At 37.8% G+C, this 19,684-nt stretch overlaps 1 protein-coding gene across 5 annotated transcripts in view; it reads left to right on the top strand.

Annotated features, from left to right (window-relative positions):
- Positions 1-238: 238 nt before the first annotated feature.
- Positions 239-19,684, top strand: part of RIC8B (RIC8 guanine nucleotide exchange factor B) — a 110,823-nt gene continuing 91,377 nt past the window's right edge. For all 5 annotated transcript variants that reach the window (XR_010747800.1, XR_010747799.1, XM_066355992.1 and 2 more), the window contains exons 1-2: positions 239-769; positions 8,724-8,771. Coding sequence is in view for 3 of the 5 variants with exons in the window: in XM_066355992.1 (XP_066212089.1) it covers positions 686-769; positions 8,724-8,771 (132 nt within the window). In the remaining 2 variants the exon portion in view is untranslated. The remainder of the gene's footprint in view (positions 770-8,723; positions 8,772-19,684) is intronic.

Genomic DNA, 19,684 nt, shown 5'->3' with positions numbered 1-19,684 from the left:
CTACGCCTAGACCCACCCCCTAACGGTTTCTTGGACGCTAGCCTCAAGGGCCGGCCGGACTCCTATTTCCGGTCCTCTCAGGACCACAGTTCCCAGCATGCCATTGGAGGGAAGTCCTTCCTGCTGGACAACTACTAATCCCGGCATGCAATTCGGCACTCCAGTAAGTTAGATGGAATAGTGGAATGACCCCTTTGTACTTAGGGAATTGTAGTCCATTTAGCTGCTGTCTCTTAGAGGGGCGGGGAAGAGCCGGGCCGTTCTCGTCAGCTGAGGAGAATGATTCATAGAGGAGGGTTAGAAGAGAACAGTTGTTTCTGTGAAAGCCTACTTTTTAAAGGCTGGATTCTTCTTCGAGGGAGGGAGAGGCAGAAAAGCAAGCAGGTGCTCGGGCCTGACCCCACTTCAGGCCGCTCGTCAAGCCTTGGTCGAGCACTGGGCCTTGTCGGGGGCGGCTGCGAGACGCTAGTTGCTGGGGGACCGGTGACGTCGCGGGGTGAAAGTTGAGGGGCGGTGACGTAGGGCCTGCCCGGGCGGAGGCTGGCGGGTTGGAGGCAGGAGGGAGGGAGGGAAGGAGGGAAGGAAGGAAGCTGGGAAGGAGCGAGCGAGCGGGGGCGCGAGGCGTTTACCTGGAGGCAGCGGCTTGGGCGCGCAGAGCGGCCGCGGCTCCCCCGCACCTGCGGCCATGGATGAGGAGCGCGCCCTCTACATCGTCCGGGCCGGCGAGGCGGGTGCTATCGAGCGGGTCCTGAGGGATTACAGCGATAAGGTAAAGAGCCCTGGCCCCGGACTTGCGGTATAGCACCCCCGGGCCGCCCTCTGGACTTGCACCGCGCATCCCTTCCCACCCCCCTCATTTCGGGGATGCGCGTTGCGCTCCCTGAAAACGTTTCCGGCTTGGGCATGCGTGTTTGCGCCCCCAGCCTTTCCCGTCCGTGCATCCTGCATCCCCCCTGCCCCCACTCTGGCGCCCACTCCTCTGATTCCGGCCCAGCAGCCAGTCCTGCGGTCCTCCCCCGAAGCGCGCAAGTCACACCCCCGGAATCCGTAGATGTGCGTCTGTGTCCTGTGTCCCACTCTTGGATGCAGAAATGCACGCGAGGCTTCCTCATCTGTATACCATAAAAATATTTGCTTCTGTACATAAACACGGCCCTTGACATGCATAAAACGTATCTGCCACGATGGTAGTTCTTTATGTACCTATAGCACTGCAGTTTTCAAAGTGTAATGTCTCATATATGGTCTAACTTGATTCTCGGAGTGTTTATAGGATAAGTGGAATTATCCTCCCCATTTTATAGATGAGAAAACCGAGGCGCAAAGAATTGAAATCATGCCAAGGTCATTGACATACTATGTTTTTAGTATGTGTGTGGAGGGGGAGAGAATCGAACTCCTAATAGTACCTATTTGTATAGCATTAACAGCTTTCCCATCCGTTATCTCATTTAATCTTGACAGCAGTTCTATGAGGTTTTATCTGCGTTTTGCAACTGAGATTCCTGTTTGGTTAAGTAACTTGCCCAAGGTCATACTTGTGAGCTGGGATTCTAGACTGTGTCTTCAAACCATTCATTGTTCCTTCTACTGTACAACTCTGCAGTAAGAAGGTATCTTGTTATAAATCCCAGCCACTTCTCTGAATCTCTCTCCTAAAACCGTTAGTTCTCCATTACTTGTCCTTCCAGGAATTTTACGTACTCACTTCAAAAGGTAGCATACCACACCTTTATTCTTCCATTTGGGAGATTACTTTATAAAAATGACTGACTGCGCCCTTTGTAAAAACACACCCAACACCAGGTCACACCCTAGATATAACATCTTTCTTCCTTTCATGTGCTACCATTCATAATTTCCTCTTCTGTGTTTGCTGTGTGCCCACCACTGCACTTTCATACACTTTGTATTATTGAGCTGTCAGTATGCCATTTCTGCCCTCCCTGGGTGGAGACAATCCAAAAATAACACACCTTCATTCTCATGTAATCTTCCAACAAACTTGTGAGTATAGTGGTGATATTCCCCGTTTCACAAATAATAGAATTGAAGGTAATGGGACTCCACATAACCATTGAGTGGTGGGGCTGAGATTTGAATCTAGGTTGTCTGACTGCTCTTTCTATAGGACTATATTGCTTTCTTTGGGAGGATGCATGGATTCAATTCTATTCATATCTTAGCTCCTTTGCTTTTTGGTATGCTTTACTGTTGCCTGTCTACCTAATTTAGGAGAAATTTATTTAATGCATAAGTGTACATATTGTGGAGATTATATTCATTTCACTTGATTTATAACTGCTTTCCAAAAAAAGATTTGAGGCAGCTACAAACTGATTTTTAAAAGAAAGAAATACAACAGAAACATGCCATTGTGTTGAATCAATTAATATTTAGTTAGCACTTACTATATGACAAATATCTAGCAACAAAGGAGAATTTTCTTCCATGGGGAAGGGAAGAAGAAAACCCTCTAACTGTATCTTATCACCTCCCTTATTTTTCCTCCCTTAATGGCTTAACTATTTAGAAGTCCTGATTTGCTTCCTCCAATTTATCTTTCGCTCCTTGATCTCCCTCCAGGTTGATTTCCACTCCCAGCCAAGTGCTCTCAGCTTAAGTTCTGGACATCTCCTGCTCCACCCTTTCACATTGGGAAAGTTTTTAAAGTTGTAATGCCCAATATGTATTCTTTAAGGTGATATTCCAGAAGTGTTTGGGAGGATTGAATTTTTTGGGCCAAACCTGAAAATACTCTGTCTTGATCTGAACTGAGTCAGTTAGCCCCTTCAGAAAAGAGTTCTCATGTTTAATGCTGATTATAGTAGGGCCAGAGTGCAGAAAAAAAATAACTGAATTTCTTGTTGACAGTGGGGCTTTGCCCCTGAAGGCGAGAGACATTGGTGGCAGATGAATAGGAAGGGGAAGTAGGATTGCTGTGGTCTGGCAATCAGAATGGGAAGATGGAATTAAATTGTCCAGCTTGATAGGATATGCGATCTGAACCCTGAAAAATTAGCTATATACCGTGAACTTTAATTTCCCTATCTGGAAAAACTGATTTCAGAAATGTTTATAGTAAGAGATGATTATGGGGTATTGAGGAGTCTAACGAAGAAGGGAAATGAATGATGTAGAGAGAATAACTGGTTCATTGTTTAGGGGAGGATTTTTTTTTATGTTACCTTATTTCTTTAGCAAAGCCAGTCCCTAAAAGTAAGCAGTCAAGCATAGTGGAAAGAAGGTGGGATTTGGAGTCAGATAAACCTTGTTTCAGATCTGCCATCATTAGCTTTACAAGATGGGTAAGTTATTTTAAGCCCCAGTCTCTCAGTTTCCTTATCTGTAAAATAGGAACAGTATCGGGTAAGTTACTTGGAGGCTTAAATTAAATGAAGTATATAATATCAAACACTGAGCACAATGCACTTGGAGGCATTCACTGAGTAAGTTACAGTTCCAATGATCAGGGAACTCAAGAGGTCTTGTGGTCCAAGCACAGGCTCTTGAACCAGACTGGCTAGACTCTTGCTTCTCAATTTACTATCTGTGTGGCCTAGAGCAAGTTACTTAACTTTCCTGTACCTCCATTTATTCATATGCCAAACAAGGATAATAATAGTACCTATACCATAGGTTTGTTGTGAGGATTAAATGAATTATATGTGTAAGGCACTTAGAATAGTTCCTGGCTCTGTGAAAGAACCCATACTGTTAGTTTTTTAACAAGAAAAGGGAAGAATTAAATATGTATGTGTCACTGGGTTGACATAAAAGAAATTAGGGAATATACTTCAATCTTTCTCTTTTTCCTTGACCCATGCACTTTCTGATGGATAGCAGAATACCTGTACCATGTTTAGGGCAACAGTTACCTCTCTGGCTCCAGGTAACAATGTCTAATTTCTACTGTGTTATAGAGACTCTCATTTCCAAGCCTTCTTCCTTCATTCACTGACCCTGGTTTTCATGGGGAGACTGAAGATCTATTTACCCAGAAAAAAAAGAAACTTGTTTGTTTCTCAAGGGCATGCTGCAGGTTGACTCAGCATAGAAAAGTATTTTTAAAAAAATGGGAAGAGTGGTTGTTCTTTTTCTACTCTTCTCAGTTCACCTGTTAACATTTATTGAGTGCCTGCTCTGTACTGTATATTGTCCTAAGCGCTTTCACACATCATCACATACAATCCTCTTACATTAAAACTTATGAGGGAGATGTAAGTATTCCCTTTTGGGGGGAATAAGAAAGTGATGTTCAGAAAGACATAGTGACTATCTACAAGCTCAAGGGCACGTGACTAGAAATGGCAGACCTAGTCTTCAGATTTCATATCCAGGACTCTTTTTGCAAGGCCATGTTACCTTTACCCTGCCTAGTCTGTGTTTTTGGGCACAAAAGAGAAAGGTTTTTCAGGAGCAGTAGACTACTTCCTTTGGCTACTGTTGGACCCTTATCACCTCCACTCTACTTATAGAACGAGCTATTATGGGAAGTATGTATTGTGTTAGTCTAGGCTGTCCAATCTCCTCTTTTAGAGCCTATTCTAATAAAGATTTTGTAGACAGATTGGTTGTCATCATTATGATTACCAACAATAAATAGTGATCTAGGATTCCGAGATGTACAGTAGTATCATAGTTCCTTGAATCCCAGGATATTTAGACTCAAAGATAATTGGGTCCAACTCCCTCAGTTAATAGGTGAAGAAACAGGTCTAGAGTTATCAACTATGATGATAACCAGAGATATGGCCTGGTGGCCGTAGAAGCCACTCGGACGTATGTTACCCCATGGCAAGCTCCAACAGGATTCTACCTTAGCAGTATGACAAGTTTATGGCCAAATGAAAGTTAAAAGTTATTTAAGATACAGGCAGGCAGGTCTAAGAGTAGTCCTCTTAAGAGAAGAAAACCACACTAATACCAGTGAGGTCTTTGTTTATGTGCTAGAAGAACCTGATTGATAGGGACCTAATATTGGGACAGTTCTAGAAACACATTTGAATAGGGCATGTAAATATCCTGTACCATGTCAGGATTTTTTGCTTTCCATTCTGAGGTTAAATTCTGACTGAGTTCATTCCACAGATTTTTGCAGAGGAGCATGTTTAGTGGGCTGTTCCTTTGTTATAACTTGTTCTTCTTTCCAGATTGGGTTGTATAATCTCAGTTACTGGTGTTTAGTTCTAGTAGTAATCTCTGTTCATGAAACACAGCAACACACACACACACACACACACACACCACCCCACCACACCACAGTTAGATTAATTCCCTTGTATTGGTACCATTTGAGTGTATCTTTGGAAATCTATGCAGTAACTCCTAGTTCCCTTACCATTTAGTTCAGTATTTGGCTACACTATAGGGCATAGTAGCCACTTATCAAACATCTGCTCCGTGCAAGGTATTATAGAAGGAAGTTCTGACAGGCAGAAAAGTTCAGTAACAACCACGATCACACTATTAGTAAGCAGCAGGACTGGCAGTGCAGTCTGACTCTTGAGCCTGAGCTTCTTGGACCCTAAGGGGAAATCTTCATAATGAGTCTGGTATGTCACTGCGCTGTTCCTACCTTACGAGCTCTCCAAATTGAACAATGGTTTTACTCTAGTTTATATTTGACTTACTGCTCCTGTTCATCTGGAAATTAAGCGCATAAAAAAGGTGAGGTGGTTGACTGTTGGCTAGCAGTTCTAGAAAGGCATTTACTGCCAGAAATGTAGTTTCCTTTCCCTTCAGCTGTAGAAAAGGGGGGAGAATAAAGGTTAGAGGTACTGAACAGGTAAGGGATGGTCTAAGTTGGATAAAAGAAGCCAGCCTTAGGTATCTTTAGATCCAAACAATCTTAGAGGTCTGTGTGAGTTTTTTAATAGATTGGCACATTCAAAATTCAATTTTATTGCCTCACATACCAGTATATTTTCAAATTAAATTAAGCCCTCCTGCTGTCGAGACAGGGTTTTTGAAAGTTTTTCTTTTTTTTAACGTGGTTTTATGACAGGATCAGCCTTGCATTTAAAAAGCAACAGAAAAATTAGTTCTTGGTACTATTGTAAATTATCACCTTAAAAGATTAATTATACATAGAAACTTCAAAATATATTCTTATAACATAATGAAGGTCTTTTTCAAAGATATCTTTTTCTATTCCCTTACCATAAATGCTGAAAAATGTTTTAGGAGAACCACTATATTGGCAACCAGGCACATTTATTTCAGATAATTTATGGACTTCACATATAATGGCAAAAAATAAGCTTTCTTGGATTCTAAGTACAATTATCTATTTTCATTTGTATTGGATCTTGATTAAGCTTCAGTTTACAAGCTTCTTTATCTTTTATCTAATGTTGGTTTTTACTAAACCTCAGGTCTAAATTTCTAAATTATAGCCTTCAGATTTACAACTTGTTCTTTTCTCTTTTTTTGTTTCTTTCCTTGTTCATTCATTCACTCATCTTTTATTTTTAAAATTTCTCTTAATTATAAAAGTAATATCCCAACAATGTTTTGTAAAGAAAAAGAAAAGAAACTGGGAATTCCACCAATCCCCCTATTCAATTGCCTTTATATTTGCATTTTAACACTGAAACTATTTGAATGCATCCATATTTTATGTAGATACTTTCATCATAGGTAGATTCATATAATTTGATGCTTCCACTTGATACATCATAAAGCTTTTTAAAACTGCAATATAATATCAGGTGGATGGCCTGACCTGTGGTGACGCAGTGGATCAAGCACTGACCTGGAACGCTGAGGTTGGCAGTTCGAAACCTTGGGCTTGCCCGGTCAAGGCACATTTGGGAGTTGATGCTTCCTGCTCCTCCCCTCTTCTCTCTCTCTCTATCTCTCTCTCTCTCCCCTCTAAAATGAATAAATAAAAATAATTAAAAAAAATACATCAGGTGGATGCACAACAAGGATGCATAGCAGTTTATTTCATAAGTCATGTTGTCTTTTTCTTCTATAATATTAGATAGCACTGCAGTGAACATGCTTACATATATAATTTTTCTCTCCTTATGGATAATTTTATTAGGATAAATTCCTAGGAGAAGTTCTGGGTCAAAGGGTATGAATATTTTTATAGTTTCCAATATTGTATGTGTTGCCAAATCACTTTCCCTTTTAAAGTTTGTGTCAGTTTATACTGCCTGCTACCAACAGTATCATGCTTGGATTATTGATGCCCATTTTTCAGAGAGCTTTATGTCTTCGGTCTTGCTCTCCTTTGATCTGGCCTATAAAATGCTGCTCAAAATATTGCAGAATGCTCTATTGTTCACACTTCCCCTAGGTGCCTGTTACATATCTTACAGTTCAGGTATAAAATTTAAAATCCAACCCCTTATTGCCTGACAATTCATTTAATCATTTTGCATACCATATGTGAAACCGTCTCTCTTAGGTTTCCTCCAGTGCCCCTTCTCTCTTACCTCTAAGTCTTTCTTCTGACCTTTTCTTACCTTCAGAACTGCTGCTCTGTCAGCATTTCTTCTCCTTCTCATTTAATCATTTAATTTCAAAGCTTGCTTATTCTATAGAGTTGTCAATGCAGAACCACCTGTAATGATGATATCTTTAGTGCGAGCTCGGTGTACTTATCTCCTGGTAGGTTGCTAGTAAATGTTTGTTAGTGTGGCTGATGAGGAAAATACGAAGGAAAGGCACAGAGATGTTCAGTGGACTTTTTTTTTTTTAAAAGGAAAACTTAGGATTCATAAAAGCACTTGGTTCTTTTGAATAAAACTTGAGAGAAGAATAAGAAATTTTGTGCTCTAGTTTTGGGGTACCATCACTCTTTCTGTAGCAATAGACAAATCAGATTACTCCATCATCTATTTTAGCTACAGAGTGGAATATATAGTGTTGCCACCAATCATTTTAGGAGTCATGACACTCTTCCAGTTATTTTTTTCCTCAATATCATTGGCATCATCATCATTATAATGCTAATATTTACTGTTTGCTGTGTGCCAGGTACCGAGATGGTGCAGTATATGCCATAGCTGTTTAACTTTCACAGTAGCTCTGTGAACTAGATAACCCCCTGTTTTCACATAAGAAATCCAGCTATGGAGAGTTTGTTATTGGCTCAACTAACTAAGTAATGGGGCCATGATTTACATTCTCATTCTTACAGAATATTTTTCTGAATAGTCTTTTTCCTATCTATATTCTCTGGTTATTTCTTATTATATATAAAAAAGAAAGTACAAACTCCTCAGCAATATTAGCAGGCCCTTCCAAATCTCTGTCTAATCTACTTTTCCATTTTCATCTTTCTTCACTCCCCCATTCCCTAACATGTGTCCTGTGGTTCATTCTGACAGAGCTGCTCATTTCACAAATATACTGTTTCACACATCTGCACCTTTGTTTCTATTTACACTGCTTTCCTTTTACCTCCTGGCAAACTTCTATTCATACCTCAAGGTCCAATTCAAATTCTCAACTTCATGCGAAATATTTCAGATTTCCCTGGGTAGAGTTAGAGGCTTGGTAGTCTGTGCTCCTTGATATATATTTCTGCTATAGTCTTTTTACACTGCTTAAAATTATTTGCTTACATGCCAGTATCTCTTGCTTAAGTAAGAATAATAAGATATGATATGAGAAGGCAATATTTTTACATTATATATTTTTAAACATAGCCAAAATTAAAAATCTGTATATTTAAAATGACGTTTCCCTTTTTTCTCCCCCCTCAGCATAGGGCTACTTTCAAATTTGAACCAACAGATGAAGATAAAAGAAAGGTAAGCCTTAGTGTTAGTGTGTGTGTGTGTATTTCATTCATGGATTTTCTAAGCAGTGGACTTGTTTTCATCTGATGGTTATTTAGTTTTCGGTCTCCCTCCAGTTTGTTTTTTAGAACTCCGAGAAGAAAGCAAGTGCCAGGGTTAGTATACACAGCTCACTCCTGCTCTGTCCCCACAGGATATTACACTTGAATAAATCAGAGCAGTGTGAGGGGTTCATTTATGGCAGGACTGCAGGCTGCCCAAAACTTGATTAATACTGTAAAGCTTGGTTGGGGCTCAGTTTTGGCAAAATGGATGTTCATGCTGGTGCCCCTTAGCCACATATCGTCCCCTGTGCTGACAGTTATTTATATTGTCAGCAGATGTCTAGGCCACTTCATGGACATAGAGGAAAGTAGAGTTAAGAGACTCACCAATAGAGGAGTTACAGGAGAAAGTACATCAGAGATATGCCCATGTAATGTGTGTTTCCCTGTTGGATTGCCTGTAGTTGCTTTACTTAGTGATTAGAGCTGATGCTAAAGGAGAAGCTTACCAGTTTTATCTGTGTGTTTTGCTGGGCTGTGTACCTCTATCCTTAGCCTCATAAATGCCAAGACCAGGTAAGAGAGCATGACTAAATCAGTGTAAACCTATCACTGCTGATGGGAAAATAGCTTAAATCTAGCTTTCTTAGTAGTATCTTGATAATACCTTAAAATTAACCTTCTATTCACCTCCACCTACAATACCTGATGTTTACATTCTGTTCATTTTACCCTTATGATTTTTTTAATCCATTCTCTCCTTAACCCATGCCCTAATTCATTCAAGCTTTCATCTGGATTACTGCACCAGTTTTCTAACTGTTCTTTTTCCAGTTATATGCCTTCTAGTCCATTGTCCATAAATCTAGAACAACAATCTGATTGTGTTACTCCCAATCTTTAAAACCCTTGAGTGACTGTTTTTGCCTATAAAATAAAGTTGAAGCTTCTAAAGATGACATACTAGATGCTTAGTGACCCAATCTCTGCCTACTTTTGTAGCTTACATCTTCTCTCCCTTGTATTTTGTGCTTTGGAAATATGAAATGTTTCCAGTTACATACATATACACCTCCCTCTGTTTCTTATTTTCTACCTTTTCATATGTTATTTTCTAGCTAAAATGCCATTTCCTTTGTCCATACCTCTTCTTTTTACCTGGTGAATCCTACAGAGCTCCAGGAAGCCTCCTCTGGCATTCCTGTTAAGGTGAAGTGTCCCTTTTCAGTATTCCCATAAAATTCTCTGTAAATATCTAACACTCTTCTTATACATTATCTCCTAATTATATACCTGTGTCTCTTGTATTAGACTCTGTGAACTCCCTGATGACAAATACTATTATTTATCTTTGTGTCCTCGACATCTAGAGTGCCCAGCACATAATAGGCATTCAAAAAATATTATTGAATATGTGACATGGAGTATAAACTTTGAAAGTTAAAGATTTAACTCTGATTTTCTTATGGATTTGAACAGTGTAAACAAGATTAGAATACCTTTTACAATTGGGGTGCTCAACCAGCAATGTGCTTTTTGGGGAACTTTTTAAAGATAGGCTTGCTCAGGGCTGACCCTTTATCTACTGAATCAGAATCTGGGGGATGGGATCCATGCATATGTATTTTTATGGATGGTCAAAGGAAACAAGTATTACATACACATTTGGTGGGAGTGCAAAATGGCACAATTCCTGTGGAACAGAAACTGGCAGTATCTACCAAAATTACAGATAACAGTTTGCCCGTTGACCAAGCAATGCCACTTTTAGAAATCTGTTTTGTGGATAGGTTGAACTCAAGTAAACAAAGTTGTTCATTGAAGCATTGTACATAATAGCAAAGGATTGGAAACAACCAAGTGTCTAGCAATTAGGAAGTATATGAAGAAACTAGGATATACTATGGTGTGGTAAAGAGACAGAGAGAGAGAGGGAGACAGACCATTATGTGTAAATGGAAGAGAGAGTTAAGTGGAAAAAAAAGAAACATGTTAACAAGAACATATTTTTTGACATACTCATAACAGATACTCAAGCTAGGAAGGCAACTGCTATTCATTGAGTTTAGTTGCGAGAATCCATACTATATCTGTAGGTTTATGGTGCCTTGGGAATCTGGTGCTAGAATTTTTGGTAGTGCTTTTAGTAGTCAAAGTAAATTCATTCCCTACTTCATATAAGTTTCAGCTGAGGGAGAAAAAATTTCCACACAGCTATTAATAAAGCATGTTTATTTCCTATTGGATCATAGCAAAACTTAACATTTTCAAAATACTGTGCTTTACTGCCTTTTAGATCTTTGGAGGTGGTAACTACTGTACTGGTGTTATTTTCCATTACAGTGTGCAGATTTCTGCTTCCTAAGAGTTCTGATATAAACAGATGTCATTAGGGACCTAGCTAGGTAATCTTCATTAATGGAAAAACATTGACAAACAAAACCATTTCAGTCTCCAAGGGTTAAAACCATTAGTGACTCTTCCATACCTAAGGCCCTAAAAAGATTGGACTGCTCTAAAGGAATTGCATCCTAATAGTTTCTTAAATTCTAGATGTAGAGAGACATAGAATAGTAGACATGTCTCCACATTAAAGCCAGTCTTAAAATAAAAGGAACTCAAATTACCATCCAATTTGTTTTGCTACCCTAGTTCTCTTTTTCTCTTTCCTAAACATGTCTCTGGAGCTTCCATACAGTAGCTCCATGGTAACTGCAGCACCCCTTTCGACAGACTCTGGATGTGTCTCTGCAACACACATCTTTCTTATATAAAACCTTTGTGACAACTTAGAAGTAAATGTAAGAGAACGGAACTTTTCATTCCCTTTCAATTAAAGTTATACTGAGATATTTTAGGAAATAGTTATAAATTAATCATCCTTATACCTAATTCATAACACTTATGTATGTTTTACATTTTTTACAAAGCTCTGCTTTGTAACAGTAGTGCACTAATGCTATAAGCATGGCAAATATGTCATCCCTATATTATTGATAAGAAAACTGAGGATCACATTAATGACAACTTGCTAACATGTACATAACTAGTAAGTGGTGGAGCCTCAGATATAGAACAGATTTTCTGAATTGTGTGCCGCTCCTTCACTACTCAGTGCTCACACTCATTATCACTTGAGGTGTATTTCATAAGGTTTGAAATTATGACTCAATAGCTTGTTTTATCTCTTATTTCATATCTGAGACACCGTTTAGGCAACTAGACTTAAATTGGATGATAGCAAATTACCAACTAGGAGTGCTTAAATTTTTCCAGATAAAAGTCAGATATAACTGCTAATGTTTGTACCTAAATGCAAATAGTTCCAGGTGCATGTGGATCATTATAGATTTGGGTATAAGCACTTGTACTTTTTGACACGTTTGCTTTACATTTTCTCCCTAAATTGGTAGGCTGTGATTATCTACCAGCACATAAACAAATATATCATGCAAATATGTATGATGGGAGAAGTGTGATGAATAATCTGAAAATTTGCATCTTGAAGAAATGAAGAAAGCTTTTATATTGATTTCTGAAACACAGCTGATCTCAAGACTAATAGACTAACTACATAATTGCAATAAATGTTGACAAATACTTGTCATAAAATAAGCAAAAGCATTGAAGCTCTATCTGTGAGATGAAAATGCACCTGGATAACTTGTGGAAAATTTCAGTTGTGTGAGATAAATCTTTGTCTATATAATAATTTTCCTCAAAAGAATGAAGTTAAAAATAGCCTGATTTCAAGCACTTATTTTATCACCTTCACATTCACATAGGTAAGCCCATATTTCAGTGAAGGCAGAGGGTAATTGCTAAGTTAGGACTTCCGTGAGGATAAGGACACACTCGCTTACTTCTCTTGGTATTTTCATTCCCCAGCACTGCATGTGGCACAAAATAATATAGACACCTGTTAAATAAATGAAGGGAACTAGGAAATTGAGTGGAGACCAGAATTCCTGTGACTTGTATAGATTGTTTGCTGTTGAGTTTGGTATTCTCTTAATGATACAGCATAATCTCAAGCACATCTCATATCGTGTACTGAAAATGCAGGATACAAGAGTATTCATACAGTATGATCACAACCATGTAACACTAATAAAAACTACAAAGAAAAATGACTACAAGAAAATTCACTAAATGGTGACTATCTGAATATCATTACTGTGGATATTTTTCTTTCCCTTTTCTGTAATTTAAACTTTTCTGCCTGACCTGTGGTGGAGCAGTGGATAAAGCGTCGACCTGGAAATGCTGAGGTCGCCGGTTCAAAACCCTGGGCTTGCCTGGTCAAGGCACATATGGGAGTTGATGCTTCCAGCTCCTCCCCCCCTTCTCTGTCTCTCCTCTGTCTGTCTCTCCCTTTCCTCTCTAAAATGAATAAATAAAAAAAAAAAAATTAAAAAAAAAAAAAACTTTTCTGATATAGTAGGTTATAATGTCAAAATATGATAATATATATGACATATATGTTATATACTATATTCTTTTATAATAGTGTGATTGGAGGTATAAGGAAAGACCAATATGTTTTTTGAAAATTATTTATTTTCTCTAAAATTGAGCCTTCTTGATTTTCTTACACATTTCCTTTTGAAGGATCATAAAAGTATTATTTCATTTAGAGGTAGTATCTATAGCACGAGTTTATGGAATGAAATACATTTATATGAACACAGAGTTCTAGTCTATCATTTGATACCACTTGATCCCCCACCCAGATGGCATGTTAGTGGAGATCTCTGTAGTCTACATATCTTTTTTTCAGTAATTCCTGCATTCCAGGCTCTGTGTTAGGTTTTGGTTCTTAAATTGGCTATTTGCCTGTCGTGTTTGGTTTGGCACTTTCTCAGCTCCAGGTGCATACTGAGGATTATCATTGTGGACTATAGAAAATGAATGGGTAAATTTTCATATTAGATTCCCCCATGGAAAGTGTGCCAGCATAGAAACATTAATCATATAGTGTGGATTCATGCTTAGGAATAACTTGAGGCATGGAGGCTTGGTTCTGAAAGCCTTTTACACTTATTTTAGTCATTTGATGTTGTTAAAACTCTAATTTTCACTAAAACAACTGAGCTTTATGCCTTGCAAATTTGACAAATTTTATTTAGCGTCCTTATCTTAAGGATATATGATGCAAGCATTTAGAAACCAGTAACTTTAAAGATAATCATTTTCAATATGCTGATTTCTTTAACACACAAACGCGCACAACCAAAAGTATCCTATACATTTTACTTTCTAAAGTTCCCATCCAGCTGGGATCTGGCATGAAGCGCAACTAGAAGGGATGAATTGTATACTAGGCCAAGATGAATGCCTTGCAGTAGTTCAAAATAAAATAAATTTCATTTGAGACTCCATTTTTTATTTCAGATGTTTTGCAAGATCTTTCAGATGTTTTGAAAGATAAATGTAGGGAGAAAGAACAGAATAGCCCTTCTGACTTAGTAAGCCATAAATGCGGCAGCCCGTGTGTGATTCTCTGATCACTCTTTTAGGATTTCTGCTTGGGAGTGATAAGATAGTTTTTCTGATTTGTACATTAGAGTTTCAGATTCATTTTATCATACAAAAAACTCATCAAGAACTTTTTCCAGCCATGACAGCTTGAGGTGTTTTACCCTCAAGCTTGAGGATCTGCTCCCCAATAAAACTGGTAAAAAATTATTTTTAAGAACAACCACTTAAAATCTTTGGAAATAGCCCTAAGAGCATACAGTTAACGAAGAAATACTTATTCAAAAAATCTATTAAAATGCAGTAAGAAAAGTGAAAGTCTGTGGTACTCAAACTAAGACCTGCTTCCTCCCTTCCTTCCTCTCAGCTGAGCAAGATGGAAACTCTCCTCCAAATTGATACAACCAAGAACACAGAGCTCAGAGTTGGAGGGCTTTCTTCCCAGTAGAGACAGGGGTAAGCTCAGCATTTTTTATCTTGCCTCAGCTACCTGTGGCTGAGACTAAATTCTGAGTGAATGCAACTGAGAGGTGGAGTCTCCTTCCTTTTTCACCCAAGTGCCCCTCCCCCCATGGGACAGACACTCTACCTTGGGTGCGGTGCTGTTGAGTATAGTGGGGCCTCAGTTGCTCTTGGCTCTGTTGGCGGGACACAGGTTCCACCCTGGGAGAGGCAAGCTGCTGCTCCCATGCCCCCTCCAATTGCTCTCTCAAGGAGTTGTTACCCTGAGAGAAGTATGCATTGTCTTTGCCCTCAGTATCAGAACCAGGGCTCAGGAATTTTTCTCAGAGAAGCAAGCAGACATTATAACAGAGCTTGGAATCTCTCTCCAAAGGAACGAACTTCACATCACTATGCAGGGTATAGTGAAAGTAAATTGCGAAGAGACTAACAGATTCTTTGAAGATAAAGGTAACCAGAAGGCTGGCTGGTTTGCTAGAGAGAAAGGAGAAAAGACAGCTGGGAGGAACCCTTCTGTGCTTAGAACAAACCTTAATTACTGATCAGGAACTACCCCTTCAAAGGAGCCCTAATAGACTTTAAATTTGTAGAGCAATTTATACCTCAGTATGTTATTGAAGATGATAGATCAATTAACGGCAGTTAGTGGAGCTGAAAAGCAGGGTTTGGTCAGAAAAAAAGAAAATTAGAGAGGAGAGTCCTGCCAAAGCCACTGTCATTCCAGGATGACTGGGGGTCTACCTAAGGGCAAGCCCTCATGCAGAGAGGGAAGAGCAGCTAGTCACTGAGCAAATGCACAAGCAGATAACAATAGCCAGTCTTGTAGGGTAGGGGCATTACCCAGTGTTACTGCAGTATATTATCTAAAATGTCCAATTTCAAAGAAGACATGCAGAGAAATAGGAAAGAATAACCTTCACACTGAGGGGAAGGGGGAGAATCAGGCATTGAAGACTGCCTGTGAGAATGACCACATGTTGGCTTTAACAGACAAAGACTTCAAAGTAGCCACTATAAATATATTCAGAGAACTAAAGGTAACCATGATTAAAGAAGTAATGCAAGGTTTGATGAAATGTTATATCAATTGAAGAATATCAATACAAAGATAAAATTAATTAAAAAGAATAAAAAGAACCAAATGGAAATTTTGGCATTAAAAAGTACAATAACCCTGGCCAGGTAGCTCAGTTGGTTAAAGCATCATCCCGATATGCCAAGGTTGTAAGTTCAATCCCCAGTTTAGGGCACATAGAAGAATCAACAGATGAATGTATAAATAAGTACAACAAATAGATCTCTCTCTCTCTTTCTCTATCAAATCAATACATTTTTTAAAAAGTACAATGATATACAATAACAAATAGAAATCCCCTAGAGCAGCTCAATACTAGGTTCAAACTGGTGGAAGAAAGAATAAGCAAATTTGGAGCTAGATCTATAGAGAGTATAGAAGATGAAAAGCAGAGAAAAAGATAAAAGAAAAATGAAGAAAGCCTCAGAGAATTGTGGGACAACCTTAATGTACCAACATATGTATAATGGGAGTACCAGAGGAAAGGAGAGAGAAAAAGAAGAAGAAAAAATATTTGAAGAAATAATGGCAAAAATTTGCCAAATTTATTAAAAAAACAACCTACACATCTAGGAAGCTCAGTAGCTTCCAGTAGGATATACTCAAAGAGATCTAAAAACAAATGCATCATAGTAAAAATGTAGAAAGCCAAAGACAAGGAAAAAAATCTTGCTGAAAGCAGCAAGAGAAAAATGACTTGCCACTTACAAGGGAACCTCAAAAAGATGCACAGCTGACTTATCAGAAATGTAGGTCAAGGCAATGGGATAACATATACAAGGAGCTCCAAGGAAAAACCTCAACCAGGAATACTATATTAAGCAGAATTCTTATTTAACACTACAGGGGGACTAGACACCAGATAAGTGAAAAACTGAAAGAACTTGTTCAAGATATACCTTATATGAATACTAAAACTTTTTCAGACTGAAAGCAAGTGACCCCAAACAGAAATTTGAATACACACAGATCACTGGTACGGGTAATTATGTAATTGTAAAAGACAGTGTAAGGGTATATTTCTTCTCCTTTCCTCTCAACTGATTTTAAAATTATTTGTATAAAACAATATATATTTAATTTACTGAGCCAGTAACAAAATAGAAATGTATTTGCCAAAAACAGTACAAAGATGACTGAGACCAAACCTGTATTGGAAGAAGTAAGTGACTCCAGATAGTAACTCAAATGCTCAAGAACACATCAAGAGAACTAAAAATGATAAATAAGAATGCTAATATAACAAAAGCTCTAAGTATATATACTTGCTCTCCTTTCCTCAGCATCTTTAGAAGACAGAATTATATAAAGTAATAATTATAATGTATTGTTGGATTCAAAACATTTATAGATATATGTACCAATGTCACAAATGAAAAAAAAGAATAGCATCATATAGAGGTAACATTTATATATCTTACTGGAATTAAGTTGATATAAATCTGGAACTGATTCTGATAAGATGTATATGGTAGGTAAGCCTGAGAGCAACAACTAAAGAAATAACTTAGTTTTCTTGAGAACTATAAAACATTGTTGAGAGAAACGAACGATCTAATTAAATAGAAAAACATCCCATATTCATGGATTGGAAGATTTACTATGTCTGAGATGGTTATACTTCCAACATTGATCTATAGATTCTATGCAATATCTTTCAGAATCCTAGGTAGATTCTGTGTAGAAATTAACAAGCCAGTTCTGAGATTCATATGCAATTTCACAGAATTCAGAACAGCCAAAACAGTTTTGAAAGGAACAAACTTGGAGGACTCAGAATTCCCAATGTCAAAACTTAACAATAAAGCAACAATAATCAAGACAGTGCAGTACTAATATGAGGATAGATAAATATAAATTATATGTGTATTGTGTGTGTATATCAAAGGAATAGTTTTGAGAGTACGGAAATGAACTCGTGTCTGTGTTCAACTAATTTTTGACAAGAGTGACCAGATCACTGAAAGGGGAAAGAATCGTCTTTTAACAAATGGTGTTGTGACAACTGTATAGCCACATATAAAAGAATGTCATTGAACTTTTACCTCACATCATATACAAAAGTTAACTCAAAATGGATCAGACCCCAATGTAGAGAGACCTAAAGCCATAAAACTCTTAGGAAAAAACATAGGGATAAATCTTCATGGCTTAGGATTTGGCAGTGATTTCTTAGATATGACAACAAAAACATAAACAACAAAAGAAAAAAATAAATTGGACTTCATTAAAGTTGAGTTTTGTGCTTCAAGGGCCTTTATTAAAGTGAAAAGACAACCCACAGAAGAGGAGACAATAGTTGCAAATCATATATCTGATAAGAGACTTGTATCTAGAATATATAAAGAATTTAATAAAAATAACCCATTTTAAAAATGGGCAAAGGATCTGAATAGACATTTTTCTGAAGAAGAAATACAAGTGGCCAATAAACATATGAAAAGATACTCGACATAATTCATTCTCAAGGAAACGCAAATCAAAACCACAATTTTGCACTTACTGGCATGGCTAGAATCAGAAAGTCAGAAAATAAGTGTTGGCAAGGATGTGGAGACATTTGAACCCTCATACATTATTGGTGGGAATGTACAATAAATGGTGCAGCCACTTTGAAAAACAGTCTGACAGTTTCTCAGAAGGTTAAATAGAGTTATCATAACCCAGCAGTTTTACTCTTATGTATCTACTCCAAAGAAATGAAGATAATATGTCCACACAAAAACGTACGTGAATATACACTGAGCATTTCTTACAGTAGCCACAAAGTGGAAACAACCCAAATAACCATTGACTTGTGAATGGATTAACAAAATGTATCATATCTATACAATGAAATATTATTCAGCTATATAAAAAAGTAACTGATAAGTGCTACAGCATATATGAGTCTTGAAAACATGTTTTGTGAAAGAAGACCATGTAATATATGATTTCATTCATATGTATTGTCTACAATAGGCAGATCTGTAGTGACTGGAAGTAGGTTAGTAGTTGCCAGGGTATTGGGGAGTTACTGCTAATGGATATTGGATTTCTTTTTGGGATGATAATGTTCTAAAATCAGATAGTGGTGTTGATTGCAGAAGTGTGTATACATGTACTAAAAAACAATTGTGTGTATACTTTTAACATGGTGAACTTATTCCATGTGAATTATATCAATAAAGTTGATATTAAATACAAGTAGGTAACATACACCCATCATCATTCCAAGCACTGTATGAATATTAATACATTTAATCCTCACACAAGGCCATAAAGTAGGTCCTGTTATTTTACAAATGAAGAACTAAGGCACACAGAAATTACAGGAGGTCCTACTTAACATCACCTATAAATTCTATGACTAAGTAAAATGATGTATAACAAAATCAATTTACCATAGGTTAATTGTTATAAACAATACTTAAGTTCCTATGGAATCTCATCAATGTTCTAATAAAATGACATTATTCAAGAAGCTGCTGTGCACTCTGGCTGTACATCCACTGTGCTGTTTCATACTGCCATTCATTAATAATTGAATTGACCTGTTGTATAGTATATGAATTGATTCTTTTCATTTTCTGATTTTAGGCATCTAAAATTTGAAACTTGATGGGGAGCATAAACAGAGCTTTGACATTGAACTAATTATCAGCATTGACAGGAAACAAAAGAGCACAGCATGCTTTGTAGTATAACTGACTGGATAGGATAACTCAGGGGTCGGGAAACTTTTTGGCTGAGAGAGCCATGAATGCCATATATTTTAAAATGTAATTCCGTGAGAGCCATACAACGACCCATGTATGGTACGTATTATCCATAAAAATTTGGTGTTGTCCTGGAGGACAGCTGTGATTGGCTCCAGCCACCCGCAA

This window comes from Saccopteryx leptura, chromosome 1 (genome assembly GCF_036850995.1).
Source record: "Saccopteryx leptura isolate mSacLep1 chromosome 1, mSacLep1_pri_phased_curated, whole genome shotgun sequence".
NCBI lineage: Eukaryota > Metazoa > Chordata > Mammalia > Chiroptera > Emballonuridae > Saccopteryx > Saccopteryx leptura.
Note: the sequence above shows the minus strand (reverse complement) of the source record. Positions and strands in the feature narration are given on the sequence as shown.